Consider the following 21,417-nt stretch of genomic DNA (forward strand, 5'->3'; position numbering starts at 1 on the left):
ATATTTGTGACTGCATTGCTTAAGGAAAAAGAGATTGAAACTATGCATGGACCCAAGACCTGGTGCATAATAGATGGATATTAACTAATTGATTAATAGTTCGTGTGAAATAGTCCTAAGAGTTCTTTTATTTAGTTCCATTTTTACTGCTTTGGGTAGACTCCTTCTGGTAAGATTGTGAAGTGTATTGACTGATTAGCAATATGTGTTTATTCTAGCCTGTTTATCTATTTGTTTCATTTTTTCCCCATATCCTTTGTCATTGAGATTCTAAAAGATTTATGCTCAGTATTGCTTATGATGTGTGCATTCCCTGTGATTATCCACTGTTTCCTCCTTCAAGGTGAGAAAACTGTGGCTAGGGAAGATTCTGGAGATGACTAAACTGCGTGTTTATAAAATATTCTGGAAGCTGTCTTGCAAGTTGAGTGCAGTAGATATTATTTTAAATTTTAAATTGGTTAAACTGGATTCGAGACAGTCAGTGTAATCTTAGGTCCTTGGCTTGTAAAGGTGACACTTTGATACCAAAGGGAAGCATACAGATCCGTGTGTGTGTGTGTGTGTGTGTGTGTGTATACACTAGTATACTTTTGGTCATTCAGAAAGCAGCTAGCTCAGTGGACACTGTACCTTGCATTGATGAAATATGGTTAGTGAAAGATCAGTGGGGACAATGCACCGTATGTTTGTACATGTGTCTCTGTGAGCACAGAAGAGACACATGGAAGAGTCTAAATACGTTTAAAATATATACCAATGAAATCCAGTGCTTTATAATGGGGCAAATAAGTACCCAAAAGGAAATAAGAAAATTCTGGGAAGTGAAAGACTCCTATGAAATGTGGTGACTTAAGGTCCATCGGTAAATAATTGACTACAAATCTTATCTTTAAAAAGCCATTTCAAAGGAATAATAAAAGGTTCTATCACAGCGTGATAATGCAAAGAAACTGAATACAGTGTAGGATTCTGCACAGGTCCAAAATCTGAATGTATTGAGTGCTTTAAGATGGGTTGAGTACTTTAAATAATCTTTATTTTTTTTTAAATGAGTCTTTAGAAAAAATTTAAAAAAAACAACTCTGTTTTTGGGATATTGTTTAAAAATGTGTACAACTGATCTATTAATTACCCTGAGAATTTTTGTTTGTTCAGAAATGAAGATACTAATCTTTGAACCAAAGATGTTTTTCTTTCTTTCTAATGCAGTATTAGCTTCCATATTTCTTTCATTGTATTTTAGAAAAATCATGTTCCTATTTCAAATGCCTTTTTATTTATTTTTTTAATTATAAAATGATTACATGTCCCATTTTAGATTGAATAGATGAATCTTTTTTTTTTTTTCCGGGTGTCTGCAGAATGCTTGGATTTTCTTCAACATCTCAAAGCTCTTTTAATTCACTGCTCACAACCAAATTTACATCTTAATTGCAGAGTTCACATTTAACAATATAGACAGCATAATGCTACTGGTAATTAAGCTTTTACTACCTGCTTTTATACAGTATTCTCAGGCACAATTTTTGCTATGTGAGTTCTCATCTAAAAACTTGTATGAATTTAGACCACAAATAAAAGGAATCAGGCCCGTATCATAGATATGGCCAAATACATGGCAGGAAAATTGCTTTCTTTCTGTGGGGGGACCAAATCATGTCTGTCATTTTTACATTCGGAATTTTAATGCGGCTGTTCTATTTTAGTGTTTTGTTTTTTTTTAAAGACCTGGAAAATTTGAAAGGGTTGAGAGAGAGAGAGTTGAGTTCTGATTTAGTGACTTCAGCGCACACTGAGTATCTGAACTAATTTATTTTGATATCAAAGATTATACTATTTATATCATGGAACACTTAAGATGCAAAAGGTTGGTAGCAGTAGAGCTGAATTATATCAAAATTGTGGGTCTTGCACTCTCCATAAGGGAGCAGTTTGCCATAAAGAGCTGGCATCTATTCCAATATATTTGCTAGTATAAAATAGCCTGTAGTTCAAAATAGGACCTATGAAAACTCTTTGTTATAAGAAAACTAAGAATACATTCTACATTATTGAAGGAAAGATAACCTTCTCTTCTTATGCCCTTAAAAAAAAAAAAACACTTTTGATCGACAATTCTTAGTTTCCTAAATTATTATCTGTTTGAAACTAGTCCTTATAATGGCCAGACTGTGCGATGATTTACAAAATGTTTCTGGGTTGATTTTTTAAAGTATTCAGGGTGTCTTATGTAAAGAAACAAATATGTACACTGCATTTCATTTGGAAACTGATGTTTTGGGTAAAATCATATATATTTGTATATGCCTCCCAGTTTGGAAGCTTGTATTGAAATAACTATATGATTAAGAACACTTTTAGTGCACTGTGTAGTAATGCTCCCCATGCGGGGGAGCGGCGGGGGCGGGGGGGGGGGACGCAGTCTTTATTTTGTCAAAATGCACTGAGATGGATTTAATGTACTATTTCCCCTACAGCCCTCAGACCGCCACCCCTGTAACTGGAGAAGCCAATTTGTCCTGCAGTTGTTTACCTTTGCTTTCAAAAGCTATGCATTGTATATCTATAGGTAGAGAGACAGCAGGTAAAGAAATGTTTACACGTATACTTTGCATAGGCATGCTCTCAGATTGCATTGACGCACAATTTCCTTCTCTGTAGTTGGGCAAAACTGCATCCCACCTCAGAGAGGACGATCCCAGAGGTTCACATGCCCTAACAATTTAGAAGAATGTCTTTGATTTTTCAAATGCCCAGTATGTATCGGGAAACCAGGAAAAGACGCGATTACGACGAATAAATGGGGACGTACAGCACTAAATAAGAAGCAGCCCCCAGGGGTTTAAAACACAGACCACGGCAGGACAAACTTAATTCTATACCTTCCGCAGAATCCTTTCCCAAATTAACTGGGAAGCATGCGTGCGTGAGTTCTTCTTTTCAAGGCAAAACAGGTCTTAGGTTGGACACCAAAGACAAATCTCTCCAGTGCCTAGAGAGTTAAGTTAGTTATGTTTCTTTTGTAGCTTCTCAGAAAAAGAGAGAAAGACAGACAGACGGAAAAGAAAAAGCACAGTCTCTCCTAGGAGCGTTCCGATGGCTGCCGTGCCCGCTCCCTTTTTCCTCTCCCACTCGCGGTTCTCAGTGTCCGCGGCTCTCTGCACCCTTCCTACCTGCCTGGCTCCGCTCGCTCCGTGCAGCCTCCCGTCGCCTCCCTCCTGATTGGGCAGACGCCCCCCAATCGGCTGCGCGGCTGGGCCGGTGGGACTGCATATGTAAAGCCCTACTTCATATTAATAAGCTCCAATCGGGGCTTTAAGTCCTTGATTAGGAGAGTGTGAGAGCTTTGGTCCCAACTGGCTGTGCCCATAGGCTTGTCACTAGGAGAACATTTGTGTTAATTGCACTGTGCTCTGTCAAGGAAACTTTGATTTATAGCTGGGGTGCACAAATAATGGTTGCCGGTCGCACATGGATTCGGTAGAACTTTGCCTGCCTGAATCTTTTTCCCTGCACTACGAGGAAGAGTAGGTACCTTTTTCTTTCCTTTTTAAAACTCGCCGTGGGGGTGCGTTTGTGTGTGTGTCGGGGGTGGTGGACAGAATGTATCTTTGCACAGGGATTCAGGTAATGCCCCGGGAATGTTGTGTGCACGAGTGCTTGTTTGTCTGTCTTGTGCCTTTTGTGTTGAGGGTGATCTCCTAATTCAGTAAGTCGAGAATTGTTCTCTGACTACAATGTTACCTTTGAGGCAAAGCTCAGTGACTGTCAGTAAAATAGCTGTGTGACAGTCACTTCTTATTCAGGTGCTAAGAATAGGCACTTGGCACACATGCTTAGTGAACTGTTAAAATGCATCTTTTACTAGGACCCATTTTCCCAAGGAAAGATGTTTTAAAATACAATATTCAAAATGATTTATACTATTGAGTGCCTCTTATGTATTTGCAGTTTGACAGATATTTTCAGCTCTCTGTCATTTCTTACCGCGCAGAGTTAGAGGCAAAATTGCACATTTACTAATTCTCCTTCAGAGAACAATTTAAAAACTAGCCCTGTGCAATTCAGGGCTAGAATAATGTTATTTGCATGGTTAGCGTTAAGTCAGCACTTAACTGACAAATCAGTCCATTAAGTAACATGAGATTTTCACACATTATAAATATTTAAGGGGAGAAAAAAACTAAAGAAGAAGCAGTAGTGACTTTTTTAAATTTCCCCTTGAATAGCCAACATTGAGCTTGTGGATTTGTGTCATGTATCCTGTCCAGAAAATATAGAAAAGTACTTTTGTTCTTATATGCAGTTTAATTCGGATTTATGAATATCTTTATGCATAGGTGTGTGTGTGTGTGTGTGTGTGTGTGTGTATCTGTGGAACACTAAAGGTGGGGGAGAAGTGGATGGGGGTAGGACAAGTAAATTAGGCATTCTTGTGTAAATGAGTAGGTCATAAACTTAATTTCAACCCACTGTTAAGATAAAATATTAGTATATACCACGGGAGCTGTCACTGGATTATCTTTCTGTTGAGTCAGTTATATTGCTTTGCTTTCACATTACAGTAATACTAACTGTTATAATTCTGAAAAGAGTGCTCTTGGCAAACATCTCTCTATAGATTGTGAAGAAAATCTAAAACTCTTGAAGATGAGCTAGTGCATTATAGGTAGATGTCCACTAGCTGTCCTTAGTGACTGCGTATTGCATTGCTTTGTAATTAAGTAAGAGATGAACACTGACTTGCAGTCTCAGTGGTCGCTCGTGTGTGTAGGAGTGTGAGTGTGTGTAGATATGTCTGCGTGCGCACACACACACACACACACACACACTCACACAAGGGATATTCTCCAAGAGATGGACGTAGGAGGAACTGAAAGCTTGGGAGGTTGCATCCAGTTTGAAACACTCACAGCAAGAAACAACCTTAAATTGTGTGAAAATAAAAATGAAAAATAAACAAAGGTAGGACTGCCCACTCAAGTGTAGTTTGGAGGTTAGTGTACCTGGGGCCTTAGAATTGGAGGGTGTAAATGTCTTCATGTCAGGAAGAAGGCGTTATCCAAGCTCACCCAGATTCTGAACTTTCTCCCGTAAATAAATAAACAAAACAAACTTTAAAAATTCCCCAGAGGCTTCTTTTTAAAGTAGTTTTCTTGAATTTACCTCCTCATAGCTAATTTGAATAATTAGTTTAAATAAGCCTCTAAAGCAGATGCATTTAAATGAAATCAGGGCACATGTCCTTTTGGCTTTGGCGCAAGATTCAAACTAGCTTTCTTTTTGGCTCAATTAAAAGGCATCTTTAAAAAATACAGATTTATTGTCTGGATGCAGTTCTGATGGTTACGTGGTTCACTGGACAGACAGAAAGATCTAATGCTAAGCAACGCATCTGCCTCTCTGTCTCAATTAATAAACCACAGAATTTATACATGCTATTAATATTCATAGTAATTGTACTGGGTTAAACCCTATCAGGTGTGCGTATACATAGAAATGAAACCAGAGTTATGCAGTTTCAGAGGAAAATATTAGGCAATTTCTGTTTTGGAGACTGTTAAAAAAGATTCATACAATTTATTGACCACCATTAGGAGAGCCTAAAATGTTAACCTATAACTATGTGTTTTTTATTTTAGGAAATGTGCCAGCACACATTAAAGAACATAATGCTTGAGAGCTTGTTTCACATTTAATAGCAGTAATAACTGATAGCATACATAGATGAAAATAATATATCTGCTCATTTTGACATATGTGTCCGTCTAATCATTCTAAATGAGTGTGCTCATCACATGAATCCCTTTCAACCTCTGATTAAAATGTAACATTGACTACAGGATTATAGAGCGGACTTAATTTTACTGACTGTTTTAACAGTTGTCACAGCTGTTGGAAGAAGGAAAGGCAATTGAAACACTCCCAAACACGCAAGGCAAGGAGGAACAGTTTAGTAGATTCAGCCTGATCATAGAAATCCAAGCATTGCAAAATGAAACAGATTTGTGTTTTAAAATTCCTCTTTGGAGCTCTGCAAGTTTTATTTTGTATGGTTCACTCTTTCTGTGTCAGGGTTTTGATTTTTTTTTTTTTTTCTTGGCCTCCTCTCTCCTTATTAAAAGCTAATGTAAATTGAAACACAACTATCCAAAAGTAATACTATAATGTCAAAATATCTGAGATAAAAATAGGCAGGAAGGAAAAATTTATACAGTAACATCAACAACAAAAAGCCTAAATCCGAGGGGATTCAAATGTTTTTTAAAAAAGATAGGAGCTTGCCTAAATCACTTTAGATGTGATATTATTGGAAAACTATGAACAGACACTTTAAGTTTTTATTTTTCTAAGAAAGAACATCTAAACTCCAGACTTGGAGCTCATCTTACTTTTCCTCCTGTTTCTTCTCTGTAAATCTGTTGAAAACACCTGCAGCCTTAAAGGTAGGTGGTGTAGGTGGGGTTTTCAGATGATTTCTTTGTAAATTGCTGGAAGTGACAACTAGCTGCACTTAGGAGTGAGTGTTCTTGAGCTGTAGAGTCTTGTAACCTTGCCCATCACAGCACCAAAGCAAACAGATTAATTTTATTTTTCTGAAAGTTTAATAGCCACTGTACATATCCCAAACTATAGATAGTCAAAATAGCCAGACAGTATATATTATGTAACATGTGATTTTCTCCTTGTAGTAAGCAAAAATAAGTGATCCTGAGTTAATGGAATAAATGTGGAATGGGAGTCGTGAGTAAATGATAGGCACCCCATGTTTCACCAGCCCTTTGTGTCAGTGTGTTTATGTATTACCTTATATACGTTTGGTGGTTAAGTTTAGAAATCCTCCTTTTGACAGAAAGGGCTAGAAAACAGCTTTCCTTTCCTGGGCAGAGGCAAGGGTGATGGTGTTGGCTGGTTCTTATAGTGATGGTTTCTCATCTTAATGTGTTTATGGTACTGCTGCTTTATTTACTGAGCCTTGTGTGTTGCAGCGGTAATTAACCCATGTTATTAGCAAAGCCCTTGTGGATATCCATTAATTCTCTTGCATGGATGATCATTTTTCCAGTGTTTTCCCCCCAATAAGGTATCATTGTTCTTTTTTTTTAATCTAAATTGACGGCCTTTGATATATTTCTTTGATTTAATCTGACCTGTATTATATATTGACCATCTTATAAAAAGGATATGTAATTCAGTTTTTAAAATGCTAATAGAAGCTGGAGAAAAGATTTTTTCCCCCCTTTGGTTTTCTTTTCAAAGTGAAAAAGAAAAGAAATTAAGGTTTAAAAAGGAAATAATATAGGAAATCAGGTTTAACTCCTGGTTTTCCAGGTTTTAGAATTTACGATAATTTGGGTCTTTGAGGTCTTTTAATCAGATTTTTACTTAGTTAATAACACTTTAGGCATTTTTATAAAATATTGAGCCAGCAGAAAAATACTTGTGCTTCCTGTGCTGAGAAAAGATAAGGACCATCTCATTAGCTGGGCCATACTTTTGCAATTAATTTTAGATACATGGTGCTATTCATCAAAGAGGGCAGGTAACTTCTCTATGAGTCTATTTAACAATACTTTCACAATACCTTATCCTGCAAGAACTACAGACAAAGAAGAGACCTTTCTTTTGGAAGGTAGGCATAATGCCCAGTCTCAAGTCCGTATCACTTGTGAAAAATTCCTCAACATTTGTTTTAGCCTAGTGACTAAAAAAAATATTTCTTTGTTTTACTTTTAAAGTGCTGTGCAGCACCAAAGGTTTTGCTTGTATGAGTTCCTAAAACAAATTCAAATCTGTGCTTATGGTTGATACTTTGTCTGACAAGTGGCAATTAATAGCAGTGATTTCTGTGAAACCAATTAATATCAAATAAACTTTTTAGAACCACCTATTAAGCATTTAGAAATAAGAGAAGAGCATCGGAGGTATTTCAGTAGAACTTTAAAGTCACTGCAGTAGATAAGCTTGGCTTGGAATTTTGCTTCATAGCAAATTCATGGAAGAGAGAAACAATACAACGTTGATCTGTTACAAGTGCATATGAGCTCCGGCCCTAGCCAGCTCTCTGGAGAAAATCTTTGATTACACTGGCCCAGTTTGTTCAGTTTTTATCTCTTTTACATCCACTGGCCTTGTATTAAATTGTCATTGTCCTAAAGCGCTTGAGATAGAAATGAATTGCAGTTCTCTACATTCTCTGACAGTGAAATATTTAGGTTCTCTTTCTCCAATCATACTTATGTGTATATTTGATAGTGCAGGGATGACACCAGGCATCTCTGCCGCTTCTCATTCTCCTTACTGCATTTCGTATGTTTTGCTGTTGATTATTTCATCACCATGTGTATATGGATATACATGGTCTGCACTATTATAAATACATCAATACACATATGGTACTTTAAAATCTAAGCAGTCAATAGGATACACACACGTGTGTGTTTGCATGTATAGTATGCACGTGAAATATGTACCTTTGTGGGAAGAGGTTTATGTGTAGAATATTACAGGTAGGCTGCTAAAGGTGTTCATTACATTTATAAAATAAAGTGAATCTCAAGTATTTTTCTGATCGATTAGTTGCCAGTTCAATTTGCCAGGCATGATTTTAACCTGGAATTAGTGTTTCGGGTATTTGCCAGGTCTGATTTTAAACTAAATTGGTTTAACTATATAGAAAGACAGGTAACAGGTAACCTAATAAGTCCATTTGGTTCTGATTTTATGAATTTTTAACTATTGTCATTCCTAAATTCAAAAGCTGGTAATCACAAATAATTTGTAAAATAGGAAATAAGCTACTAATATTAAATGCATAATTTAATGGTTTGGGCCCATGTCCAAGAAATAGTTTTGAATCAGCTCTTGGCTACATTCTTTTTTTTTTTTTTTTATACAAGGGCCTGACAAATATATCTGAATGTAAACATGATAGCTCTCAGATAAATGCATAAATAGGAATTTTATTTATCTGTATTACATAAATATGTCATTTTCTCATTGTTTTTTTTTTTTTTTACTGAAAGCAAATATAGAAAACTAGTAAGTGTTCTATTTCTCTAAAGTACATCACGGATTTCAGAATTTTTGAATTTTTAAGGGGTAAGTTTAGAGATCTGTGATTTTGCTTAGTAAATCTGAAAGAGTGTTGAGAAAGAACACTTAGCAAACTGCTCTTTCTGTTGTAATTCTTGTTATTTATATTCTTGTTTAAATTCCTAGATTCATTTCCTATCATTACTTGTATGTATAGCACTTTAATAAATGTAATGTTTCTCTCTCTTTTCTTTTTTTTAAATCCTACTGTTTCTTTTTGCCAATCCATCAGGTCAAAGTTAGCTTCTTATTAATCTGAGGGTGATAACTGACAACCTTTGCCTTTTGAAGGATTGACCTGGCATCTCATTCTTGTGTCAAGTTCATTTAAGACTACTTTCTAAGATCTAGGAAACCTCAGCTACTAAAAATAATTCCCATTCAGAGTTTTAGCAAACACATCTTTCCTCTCTACTTTTTTCTTTACGGAAGTGCCAGGTGTTTCTTTTTCTCTGACTTGGACAATATTTCTCATTATTTTCCAAATGTATTTTTCTAATCATTTATACAACACCATCAAATTGAGAGGATTTAGATTATGTGGTGTGGTGTAAGTGTGTGTGGTATGCATGTGTGTGCACATGCATGCATCAGTCCTCTTTTTAATGAAAAAAATTTAAAAATGTTTGAAGGACAGGCTTTTTATGCTTTGATTTCTTCAGATGTCATGCCATCATAATTTATGGCAACAAATGTATATTTGGAAGATAACTCACTAAGGCAAAGCATTAAAAGAAAAGGTGCAGTCTTAAGTAAATTGACTTCTCACTGGTCAATTAAAGTGCACTTCAATATACTGGCATAGAGCTGTCTGGTACATTTGAATATAGATATGCGACATTCAGCACTGGCCGTCAGCAATGCAACCTATGGCTGGGGCTTTGGCACTTAAAATCTCTTTAATACTTGAAGTGTTAAACTCATGGAGAGCCTACCTAGGATTAGATTACGTTGTTCAAAAAAAAAAAAAAAGAACTTAAAAGTAAATTTATATTTTAATTATAAAAGGCATTCTTTGTCCTATACGTTCCTGTGTGCATTCTCATACTGCTTTGAGTGACACAGAATTGCATATATACTTTTCATCATTTTGATTGGAAGTACACATTATGTGTAATATGCTTTGGCAGCACTTACCTAGCCAAAGAAAACAAATTAATACTAGGCATACTGAAGGCTGTCAGGCATATCACAGATGTGTCAATTTAACTTTGCTTCATCATACACCTTCTCTGCAAACAATTGGTTAAGATGGTACTAAATAAAAGGGAAGCTACCGATAAATTCTCATATTATATCAGAGATTGATGGCTAGTAGAAGTGTAATGAAAACCAGCTTGCTTGCTTACTTCTCTTTAAAACTCTGTGGGAATACAGACAGCATAGACAATAATGAGTTTTGTACCCCCCCCCAAAAAAGGGAGTATGACTTAAACTTGTTCAAATCTTTCTACTTTCTTGGAAGTAACAAAGGGATTTATTGTTTTAAAAGTCATTGAAGTGGTGAACCTCAGTTGCTCCTAAGTGTGAAGTAAATAAAGGCTTTAAGAAGTGGAGAATCAGAAGGAGCATGGGCAATCCATCTTTAACAAGGGACATCTCTTTTTTGTTGCACTTTGCATACATTTTCTGAGGAAAAAAAAAATCTTGTGCTTTCTTTTTGTGTGGCTTATTCAAAATGCAAAAAGAAAAATGAAATTTGAAAAAGAGCTTAAACACAGAAAATAGGCAGAAGCGTGTTAATTTTTTTCTCCTCCATGATCAGAATGCTTCCCTTGTACCTGAAAATTGATTTTTCATCGATTCTAGGAAGATTTTACTTATTTATAATGGCTTCTGAGAATTTAAACAAAAGGCACATTAAATAAATATATTTACTTTGCTTTTAATACAATGTGAATTAAAATGTTTTAAAAGGTGTTCTTTTCAAGGCAGTTATTATATTTACATTTTATATTTATAAGAATTTATTTTACTTTGAAAAGTGTCTAAAATTATATCCATAGTTAGCAAAAATAGTGAGTAATATGAAAAATTATAGAGACCAAGGTACGCATTTAGAGAAAAAAATTCAAATATGAGGTGGTTTAATCAATTGCCCTTTGCCCTCCCTAATTCCAAATTATCACAGAACTTCAACTTCTCCAAAAACGTAACCCGGCTGTGTTAAATTGTGTTCATTTTTCCGTAAATGAAGGAATCCTCTGACAATGCTTTCTTCATTGTCACTAACCTATTAAAACAGATCAGATATTTTGAGGAGGGATATTATGCCTGTAACCAACTGTTCATGACCAAAGAAAGGGACAGAGATATATGGTTGACGAGAATCGTGTCTTCTTCCTATGAGAAAGTGACGGTATACAGTTGGTGCTGGGTCCAATAAATGACAGAAGCATCCCTTTATCCATAGACTTAAATGAGACCTGCCTCATCAGTCATGGGATCATAGTGTCACAGATGGAGAAGCAACCATCAGCTGAATTGTACTGAACTACACACTTGGCTAATTCATCTTACTGCTCTACACATCTAAGGAAAGGCTCATTCTATTCTTGGAGTCTAGACAGAATCAGGAGTTGGGCTCAGGTGGGAGCATGTGGCCGCCTTTTTCTGTCCTCTTCTAGCCATTCAGCAAAGGGAGGTGAGGAACAAATGGCCAATTTATGCACAGAAGCCCAAGCAAAGATTCTTTCCCAGGGTCAGAAATTTAGTATTCAGTTGTTCAAGTACATTTTAGATTTCTCTTATGTTCTATAAATGTCATTATTGTCTTTCATGCTCTGAAGAACTACCCATAAATGATTAGGTATGTCTCTCAATTCGTATGAACCATGAACTGGTATAAGCATTTTTTAATAGATAGAAATGGAGAGCAGATCACCTACTTATGTTAGCCTGGATGATGATTCTTTCCTCATACCTTTATATGGAACTGTTTGGTTGGTTAAGTCTGAAGAATGAGAAAAATACCAAGAGGTTAAACACTCAAATTGTATTTTTTTAAATTTTTTTTTATTTCCTTGTAGTGAACAAAACTTTAATGTCTAGAGCATTTATGAGGGTTTTAATGATTGGAAAATCTGTCCTGAGAATGTGGTCACCATATGTGACAGCCTTGCTTTCTGTCTTGTCTTCAGTTTATGGGGTAAGTTCGGTGATACTGTCTATTGTCTTTGCTTACATTATAGAACCTCTCTGCCTCCATATTGAGATAATCTGAAGTGTGGGGGAAATGCCTGCTCAGTTCTAAAACACTTCCCTCAACCCCCTCAATTGCAGCAATATTTTCTTTTAAAATTTCTGTTTCTATTCATCTGTTTTGCTAAGGGATCATTTACTTTGACTAGAGGTAAGTACCTGAGATTCATCCGTATTTGCATACGCAGTATATTTTAACCCCCTCTCAAATTCCAAAGATTGCCTTCAACTTTTCCTATTTGTTTTCCTTCTGTGTCTGTTTGTTGTACATTCTAGTTGAGTGCTTTTATGGTGTTTTCTTGATTGTTGTCAGTTTGGGGTACTCACTGCTGACATTTTTGTTAAGTTAATGTCCCAGCACAAAAATCCATGGCAAACTGGAGTCTGGCTACAGGGCGTGGAAGATTCAACTTCTGTGTGATTGTGTGTAAATACAGTTAGTTAGTTGGGGAGGTTGATCAGATAGCGTGGCAGAAAGAGAGAGGAGCAGTACAAACTGTTTTCAGTAACTGTGCTGTTCATACACCTGATAAGATTGAGAGAGCTTTTCGAAATGCTGATAGGCTTTGAATAAGAAAAGAATAATCACTCTGCTACTGGCACCAGCTTATCGGAACGAAGTAAAATGCCAACACTTTTACATTAGCAAAAGTAAATGTTTTAGACACTCTGTGCCTTTTTTCATTCAAGTTAAATAGCAGGGGTGCTTTTGAGTGTGCCATAATGAATAGAAGGATTTATTACCTTGACTAATTTACAGGTGAATATGTTGATAAAGGAACCTTCAGCATCAACAGCAGCTTCTTTGATAAGCAGGTGCATCTATGCTGTACATTCTCTGGAGAAATTAAGTACGCCTTTTTCCACTCCAGTTCTATTAAACATCATTTCTGATGTTAGAAGATGCAGTTCTGTCCTGTGTCAGTCGAGTCCCCTTGTTTTCCAGCAGATGGGTGACAGGCATTTGAAACTTAGCTTATCAGACTTGTAAAATGCTAGTGTGCTGTTGTTAAATAAGTTAGGGCATGTGGACGTTTATGTCACTTGTGCTGAGCCAGCAAAGTCCTATAGAAGAAACCTTGGCTTTTTTTCTCAGGAATGGAATAAGGTTAATTATAAATTTAGAATGCTTTAATGAGCAGATAAATGCATTTGTCCAAGCCACAGCCCATTTTAAAACACCTCCCCTTACAAAGAGAGAGATATTGGTTTTGCTCTTAATATAAACCATTAACTTTCCCAGCTCAACCATCTTCTCTTCTTTGTAATTTGACGCCTACAAATAATTTGGTGTATTCAGATTTGATAAATGATAGTGCAAGAGCAGATTGATTGATTTTGGATTACTATTGATTACTCTCAATGAGATCACTGTGACACACTCGAATCAATAGGATTCGATTAAGCAAGGCACCACCGTTCTATACATTCAGCAGCAGTGGGGAATTCAGGAACAGAATGTTCACAAGCTGATAAATTGACAAAGCATTCAGCTTTAAATAGCCCTTTGTTCAGCACTAGTTCCTTAAAATATATTTCATTGGAAAGTTCGTTTTTGCAACTCTGGGCCTTTCTGTGGAAGAAAGGTCATCAGTTTAAGGTTTATTAAATTTTAACTAAAAACAACTGGGTTCCATTTAGGTGTAAAATAATTTAAGTACTTACTGCAGGCAACCTTCATGCTTTTGAGCTGTTGCTCAAAGGTTTCATTCTTTTATGAAGATGTCAATTGTAAACATAAAAATGCATCACTGGAAATGTAATGGTTTAAGATTCAAACCGAAATAAAAATTCCTGCCCGAGGAAAGCACTATAATCAAAATAGGGTGGTCTTAACTTTCCACAGAAGTGGGCGTGCTTAGGAGCGGCCCTGTAAGGCAGCAACCGGTTCAACCCCTTGATCAAGCGCACACTGCTGGTGCTTTTCCTTCTTATCTGAGGGTATTCATCATGTTGCCACTACTACGTGCACAACACCGAATGTCGTTTGATCTCAAAGCTGCGACTACTGCTGATACACTGGAGTCTTTCTGTCCTGAGCAAACTTACAAAGTCGCCGGGGGAAAAAACTCATCCGTGGTTCAAGCCCTTCGGTGAAGGATTAAGGATAAGGTGTTTTGCCCTCATATTCCGTCGTGCTGCAGTCTTGGCGCTGGGACTGAAGCATGTGCTCTTCTGTTATGTGGGATTGCCTCTCAAAAAAGTGAGCCTCGGAGTAAACATTCCCTCGAAAATGTGAGCCATTGAATGTGCAAAACTTGATATCCGGTGGAATTTTGACTGCGATGGCCCAAGCACCCCAACTCGTCACAGGTTCAAGTTTGAAATATATACTTAGATAAATTGTCCCATTTTGATAATAATGAAACGAAACAAGATGAAACTAGAGGTGGCGCTCTGAGGGAAAGTCAGGAGGAAAGTCAAGTTGGGAATCATGCAATTCCCTGACAAAACTTTAGCCTTTTTTGCCTGAAAGTGAGATAATAGGATTCTAATTAGGTTTTCATGAAACCACATGAAAGTGCCATTTTTGTAGGTCAAGAAATGTTCGTCTATCAGCATTTTCATGTGATTCAGCGTAATAATTGAATTTCTTCCTATACTGTTCATATTATGTAAACAGATTGAAAGCGACAGCTGTTATTTTTTTTTTTATTTGATTTTATGATGGGCTGTGTCAGGTTATGGGAGACACATGAGTTCTGTCTACAATTATGGCGAGTATATCATAGGATCATTTTTAACAGCAATTTTTGTTTTCTTTAAGACTTGGGACAGTACCCAAGTACACAGTATTATACACGCTGAGAAAGTCAGCATTTATCTGGCTTCTCACCTGTGGTAGCTAAGCTGCTTCTGAGAGTCCATGTGAATTTTCCCTCAGCTGAGGAAGAGCATGGCACGAACAAGGGAGTAGGCTCGAGTGCTGACCCTCCAAAAAAAAGCACATTGCTGATGATGGATAGGAAGCAAATTGGGGAAAAGATGCCAAAACCTCAAACGTTTCATCCTCGCTTTCATTCATTAACAGAACCTTAATATGCTAGTTAGCACTTTGCACGCTTCCCCCGAGAGAAGTATTAAAAGTATGCTCCATTAAATCTGTGCACCACTGAGGGTTAGGCAGACGCAGAACTCCCTGACTTGGCCGTGGAGCCCATGATGCTTTATTGGCTGTCGCAGGTAGAGAAGGTGCTTCGGGAGATGTAATAAAGCGATCCCAGAGTTCCCATTTGACCCCCCAGATGTGTGGCTCATCCTGGAGCTGTGCTGTGCTGGCCAGTAGGGGCTCTCTGTGCCCACCTGTGGGCAGAGTCTGGCTCCCCGGGAGGAAGGACATGGGCTCGGGGTCTGTAGGTAGGAGAGAGGGGCTCTAGTACCACCCCTGGCAATGTCAGCCCAAAGTGCATCCTGACGTAGGGTCAGGTCAGGCCTGGGTAGGTTTTTCTCACTCTGGGAAAGCACACGGCAACCTGCATCTTGGTTTCAGAGCAGAGGAGGGTGGGCATCGTTTACTGGAAACTTGATTGAGCGAATGCCTCCAACTGGTCCCACTGTCAGTCTCGGAGTTTTCCCTCAGTAGTGTATTTCCCCCCTGTCTGTGGCACTGAATTTGATTTATCACTGGTGCTAAGATCAAAAAAGAAGTCATTCCTTTTGATGTTTGCTATTAGGCACATGCAGTGCAGGGTGGGAGGCTGGGGGAGAGCGGTCTTAGCATCCGAGTCACTGTCCTGGTCACACGGTGGCCACTGATGGGGGAACATATATTTTGTATCTCTGTTCATTTTGGATGTAAAATTCTAGGAATAGAGAGCCTAGCCATAGGGCATTTTAAATTAACATTTAGGTTTGTTTCAGGTACAGATTCTTTTGGTAAGGACACAAAGCATGGCTGACACGTCCACCTGATTAGGACAACATTTTTGTTTTTACTGCATGGGCATTAATTTTACCGAAAGACATACAAAGCTAAGAAATATACATAAGCCAATGGGGTTCAGTCTTTCTTTCAAAAAAGAGCAAGTGGCTGCATTTATCGTTGGGTGGCAAACTGGGGGACATCGGAGCCTTATTTGCAAATGAGAGGAAAGATTTGCCGGGTCTGCTTGTCCCGTCTTCTGGACCCTGGTCAGGCTTTGTTTGCAGCTCTGTACGGTAGCTTTTGTCCAGCTTCTCCGGGAGTGGGATTTCTCTGAGCAGCGTGAGCCCCAGCCCATCAGCAGGCTGCTAGTCAGCAGCAGGTGTGAACAACATAAAACAGGATTAACACTGAACCAAAGTGTGTACTAAAAACAGAACCCCTGCCTTGCTTTTAAAAGGACGGCAGGCCTGGAAGATAGAAGCCACTGTGGTCCCAGTACACTCCGTGTTTACTAAACAGTGTTCAATGAACTATGCAAATGGCTCTGTTTAGGTGCGGGGAAGGCCTGCAAAGGATCCTGTTCTCTCTCTCTCTCTCTCTCTCTCACTTGCTTTTTTAAACTGCAAACTCAAAACTTAGGTAGAAAATTCTTCTTAGACTTTCAGAGGGGAAACACAAAACAGAACCAATGTGATCTGGATAAATCTTGCATGAGGATTATAGTTAATATTGCAAAAGTACTGTCCTTACTTACTAATTGAAGTTGATGGTTATTCAGTGTGCTGTATTTCCAACCTCTAAAAGATATTATCGGTTGGTTTATCCTACGATTTTTGGGTGTGTTTAATTTATGTGCCTTAATTTATATTTTTCACCTTTGGTAGGTGAACCACAAGGAAGTAAAATAAGTAATTTCATTAGAGATTGTACCCCCTCTCCCCAAATTCTTTTTTTTCAATCAGTGATACCTACATATGAAGAAGAAAGCCAGCCGGCACACGCAAAAAATCATAGTTAATTTAGGAAGACTGCCTGTGTTTAACAAATTGGGCATTGCATCAAATTTGTGACAGTTGAGTCACTTTATCAGTGTTTTGTTTAGGAAAGAGAAAAGTGGCACTTCAAAATCTATTTCTCTTTTTAAATTATGCTAACTATAGTATATACTGTATATTTGGATAAAATTAAAAAATTTTTGAATTTGGATATCTATGTTTTATTAGGTTTAGATTAACTTGTGGAGCTTTAGGAGTTGGACACATCCAGGAGGGGTTCTGAAATTGGGAAATAAATCAACCAGTTACAGAAACTGTATTATATGTATAGATACACACACACACACACAGACAGACACATGCCTTATCTATTCTTTCAACACATGTAAAACAAATGTAGGGTTTTTTTGTGTGTATATGAAATGTCATTACTCTGATTTCTAACACTGCAAAAATATGTTCAACTATAGATATTTATATAAGATGTATCTGTTTGAGAATATCATATATACTTTACTAAAGGATAATTTTGAAATGTTAAAAATCACAATTATAATTACCATTCACTTTGAGTAACATCTGATAACATACATTACCTTTATTGTCTTTTATATCCAGGCCTTAAATTGAAATTACCTATTCATCCCTTCACTCTGCTTATACTTACTGTTTTTTATTTTTAAAATAGCAGGTTTTCTTAGGTGAGACTTTGCTGCTTTTTATTTTAGAAGGAATACTGCCTGCTGGTTTAATTGTGGCAGTCTTAACACACCTTGAATATACCAAGAATATCCCGATCATTATGAAATATATAAATTCGAAGATTACATTTTAATTCCGCAGTTCCTATCTTTAAATGTTAACTCATAGCCATTTGCCTTATGAGTTAACTTCTTTCCAAGAAATGTCCATCCCCTTCTGTTTAGTATTATTAAGTACCCTCTGTAGTGTACATTAATTAGGTTGTGGGCAAATAGTTTAATGATAGTTAATGAAATCAAGTTTAAAAGATATCAGTTTAACATTGATTTTGGAAGTGTATTTTTCATAACCAACTCTGGTGTCAAATTGATTGCTTATAGTAACTTTTAATGTTGCATCAAAAAAGATTACATGCATTGTTTTGCACTCTTTTAAATCATTCAGTAATCAATTTAGTGCATTAAACTACATTTTCTTGATCATTCATTCAAAAATATTTGTGTACAAGCACTGTCCTGGGCACTGAGATCCTGAAATAAACGATTAAAAATTATAAAATGAACTTGGGTGCATAAAAACCACTTAAAAATGTGGCTTTTTATACCTGTGTCTCCAATTTCAACTTGGGTCAGTCTTCAGAAAACGATTTCAGGACTTTAGGTAGCAGGAGTTTTAAAAACTTAAGCACACTGAAGCTTCCCGCCTACTTTTCTGGTTTTGGCTTCTTAGGACTGATACGAAGTTAGCACCATAAACACAATTAGGAATGGTACATTCAGATCCTGAGTATTTCAAGAGTGTGACTGGGGGTATTGGAGCAGTCAAGTCTGGTCTGTCCTATCTTCCCTCAGCTGCAAAAGCCATTTTGACAGGGCTTCCTTGGGAAGCCTTCAAAGATTTGATCACCAAAGTTGCCTTTACATCTTAAAATGCTCTAAATTACTTGTATATGGTTTGTTTTTCGGACTGGAAATGAGAGGGGAATGAAATCTTTAAAAGATCACGTAAAAAAAAAATGTCATAGATTGTAGAGAAAGCAAGGGGGATTTATTCGAACTCCGGAAGGGCTTATGTAGTTTGACTCCAAGGGAAAGGTTTGACTTCGTAAACACATTCTAACCAAAATAAATGACTATTGAAAGGTAGTTTTTGTAGGAAAACTTTGCCCTTAATCTTGAGATAATTTCACAGCTAATGTCTGCTCAGAATTTCTGCAAAACTGGCCCATCGAGTTCCCAGAAGCCTGGGATTTCAATTTGCTTGTCTCTTTGCGGCATCTCTTCAGTGGATGCATTTTTACTCAAGTGTTTTATTTATTTATTTCTTTGAAGATACAGATTGGTTCGCTTCAGGTCATTAAAATTATTGTCTTTCACATTTTTAGGTGCTTATAATTAGATGATTAGTGAAGTTAGGTAATAAGATTTATATTGGCATCAGTTAAGTTTATAGAAGGATTAAAATCATGGTATCGTGGTACCATTGCCCATCAGAATATGCCAGAAATATCTCCGGAGAATTTTTGTCAAGTGTTTATGCTCAATTAAAATTTATATTACATGTTACTGAGTGACTGTCTCATGATAGCTTGGGCATCATGATGTTGTAAGCTTCCAATTACAAGTGATAGGCAATGCGATTTTTTGTGTGTATTTCAGTACTATAGAATTACAAACTTGGGAGGGGAAATGCCACACTTTTGGAAATGACACCAGAAATATAAGGCAAAGAGTTGTCCCAGTTCAGCTATAGCTAATATTTTCTGTAATGCCAAAAAGCTATAGAATTGTGGTTTTTATCTCCTCCACTCGATAGATACATGCAAAGGGCAGCTTACCTTTATGTGAGACACTGCAGACGCAAACTGCATCATCAACTCACCTATGTTTTCCCTTCATTGGTGGTTTTTGCAAAATATTTGTGAAAATACATTTATTCCCCCCACAGTCTTCTTGACTTTTCCGATGTCACTCCCTCTAATCCCCCTTTCTTTATTTTTTATTAAGCTGAGGTAAAATTTTGCAGTGGATGATGCATCCTTCTTTATGCATAGTGCCAAAATGCATTGCGGAAGCTTCACCAAAGTCTTAAAAAAAAAAAGAAAGAAAGAAAGAAAGAAAGAAAACCCACTAACAAAGCAACAGCCTAAAACATCGGGGGTTGCTGGGGGGTGGGGAGCGGGGAGGAAGAGGGCAGCTGGTAATTTATGATTCCTCTAATACTGCATGTAAAGGATTTGCCAGCGCCCCACTTCCACCCCACCCCCAAACTACACACCGCTCAGTGTTAGGATGATGATAATGTACCTGGAAGGAAAACGCAGTCCATGCCGAAGCAAGCAGCATCAGACGGGGCGCCTTGCCATCTGCCCCACCTGCTGCTTTTCTGAGTCCATCTGGTGACTGCAGTAGCTCATTGTAGGCCTCTTCTGAGGAACATTCGGGCTGAAAAGCAGGCGGTGTGAATTATTTAGGTAGCTAGTATAAATAAATAGAAGGAAAGGAGAAGGGTAACAGGGGAAGGCTCTGAAAGCACCTTGTGCGTGTTCCCTTAGCCCTGGGTGCTTTGGAATGCTCGAATGCACGGAAGCATTTGATTTGCATATAGATTTAGATGTATAGATCATTGTGCAGATTACAACCCAATGAGTTTTATCTAGATTTAGATAGCGCTCAGCCTGCTTTGCACTTAAAATATGGCCAGCTTCAGGTAGGGAACCTTTGGGGACGTTCAGCATAAGTGAAACTGATGAAATGTAATATTTTTAGGTATTGATTTAGCAGAAGTAAAACAACTATGTGTCCTTTCTGAAACATGATTTTGTGTGTGTGGGGGGGGGCAACACGTTTGACTTTTAGTGAATTGTGACTTATATATATTGTGTCCTTTTTTGTCCCTACTAGACAGAAATATTCTTAGAATAAATTTCTGTGTTAATTTTTATTTGTATATGTGGCCAGTCAAAAATATTCTAGTTAGCTATTATGTACAAAACACTTTACCGAATTCAACGTACACTTGAATATATACTAAATATAAAATGAAAGACTTCAGTCCTAGAAATCTGTGTACGACTTTGTATTTTGGGGTCTGCATAAACCACATGGAGGAGAATTACCTGATTAATGCAAAATGAACTACTTAAATTGTAAACTGGAGTCAAAGAGTCATTTATACTGAAATACATAATTGAAATAAGGAAAGCTTATCATATGTCTCTAACAAGATGGGTTTATAAGGCTATACTTGTCACTGAAGTCTAGGAAGATCGAGGTTGTATATTCTAAATTGTAGGGGTGCCTGGTTGCCTCACTCAGTCAGTTAGAGCATGCTACTCTTGGTCTCAGGGTCGTGAGTTCGAGCCCCATGTTGGGCATAGAGATTACTTAAAAAAAAAAAAACAGTACACTTGTTGTCATGAGCACTGAGCAATGTATAGAATTGTTGAATCACTATATTATACACCTAAAAGTAATATAACACTGTATGTTAATTATACTGGAATTCAAATGAAAAAAATATTCTAAACTGTAAATGAAGATTTAGAACTGTGAA

General features: G+C 37.2%; 1 protein-coding gene across 5 annotated transcripts in view; it reads left to right on the forward strand.

Annotated features, from left to right (window-relative positions):
- ESRRG (estrogen related receptor gamma) overlaps nucleotides 1-21,417 on the forward strand; it is a 615,169-nt gene that overhangs the window by 389,043 nt on the left and 204,709 nt on the right. Inside the window, exon 1 of one of the 5 annotated variants that reach the window (XM_027613052.1) lies at nucleotides 3,355-3,530. The exons of the other annotated variants lie outside the window; for them this stretch is intronic. Within the exon in view, the coding sequence (XP_027468853.1) occupies nucleotides 3,475-3,530 (56 nt within the window). The 5' untranslated portion in view covers nucleotides 3,355-3,474. Of the gene's footprint in view, nucleotides 1-3,354; nucleotides 3,531-21,417 lie in introns of those variants that run through there. 5 annotated transcript variants of the gene reach the window in all.

Source organism: Zalophus californianus, chromosome 10 (genome assembly GCF_009762305.2).
Source record: "Zalophus californianus isolate mZalCal1 chromosome 10, mZalCal1.pri.v2, whole genome shotgun sequence".
In the NCBI taxonomy this organism is placed as follows: domain Eukaryota; kingdom Metazoa; phylum Chordata; class Mammalia; order Carnivora; family Otariidae; genus Zalophus; species Zalophus californianus.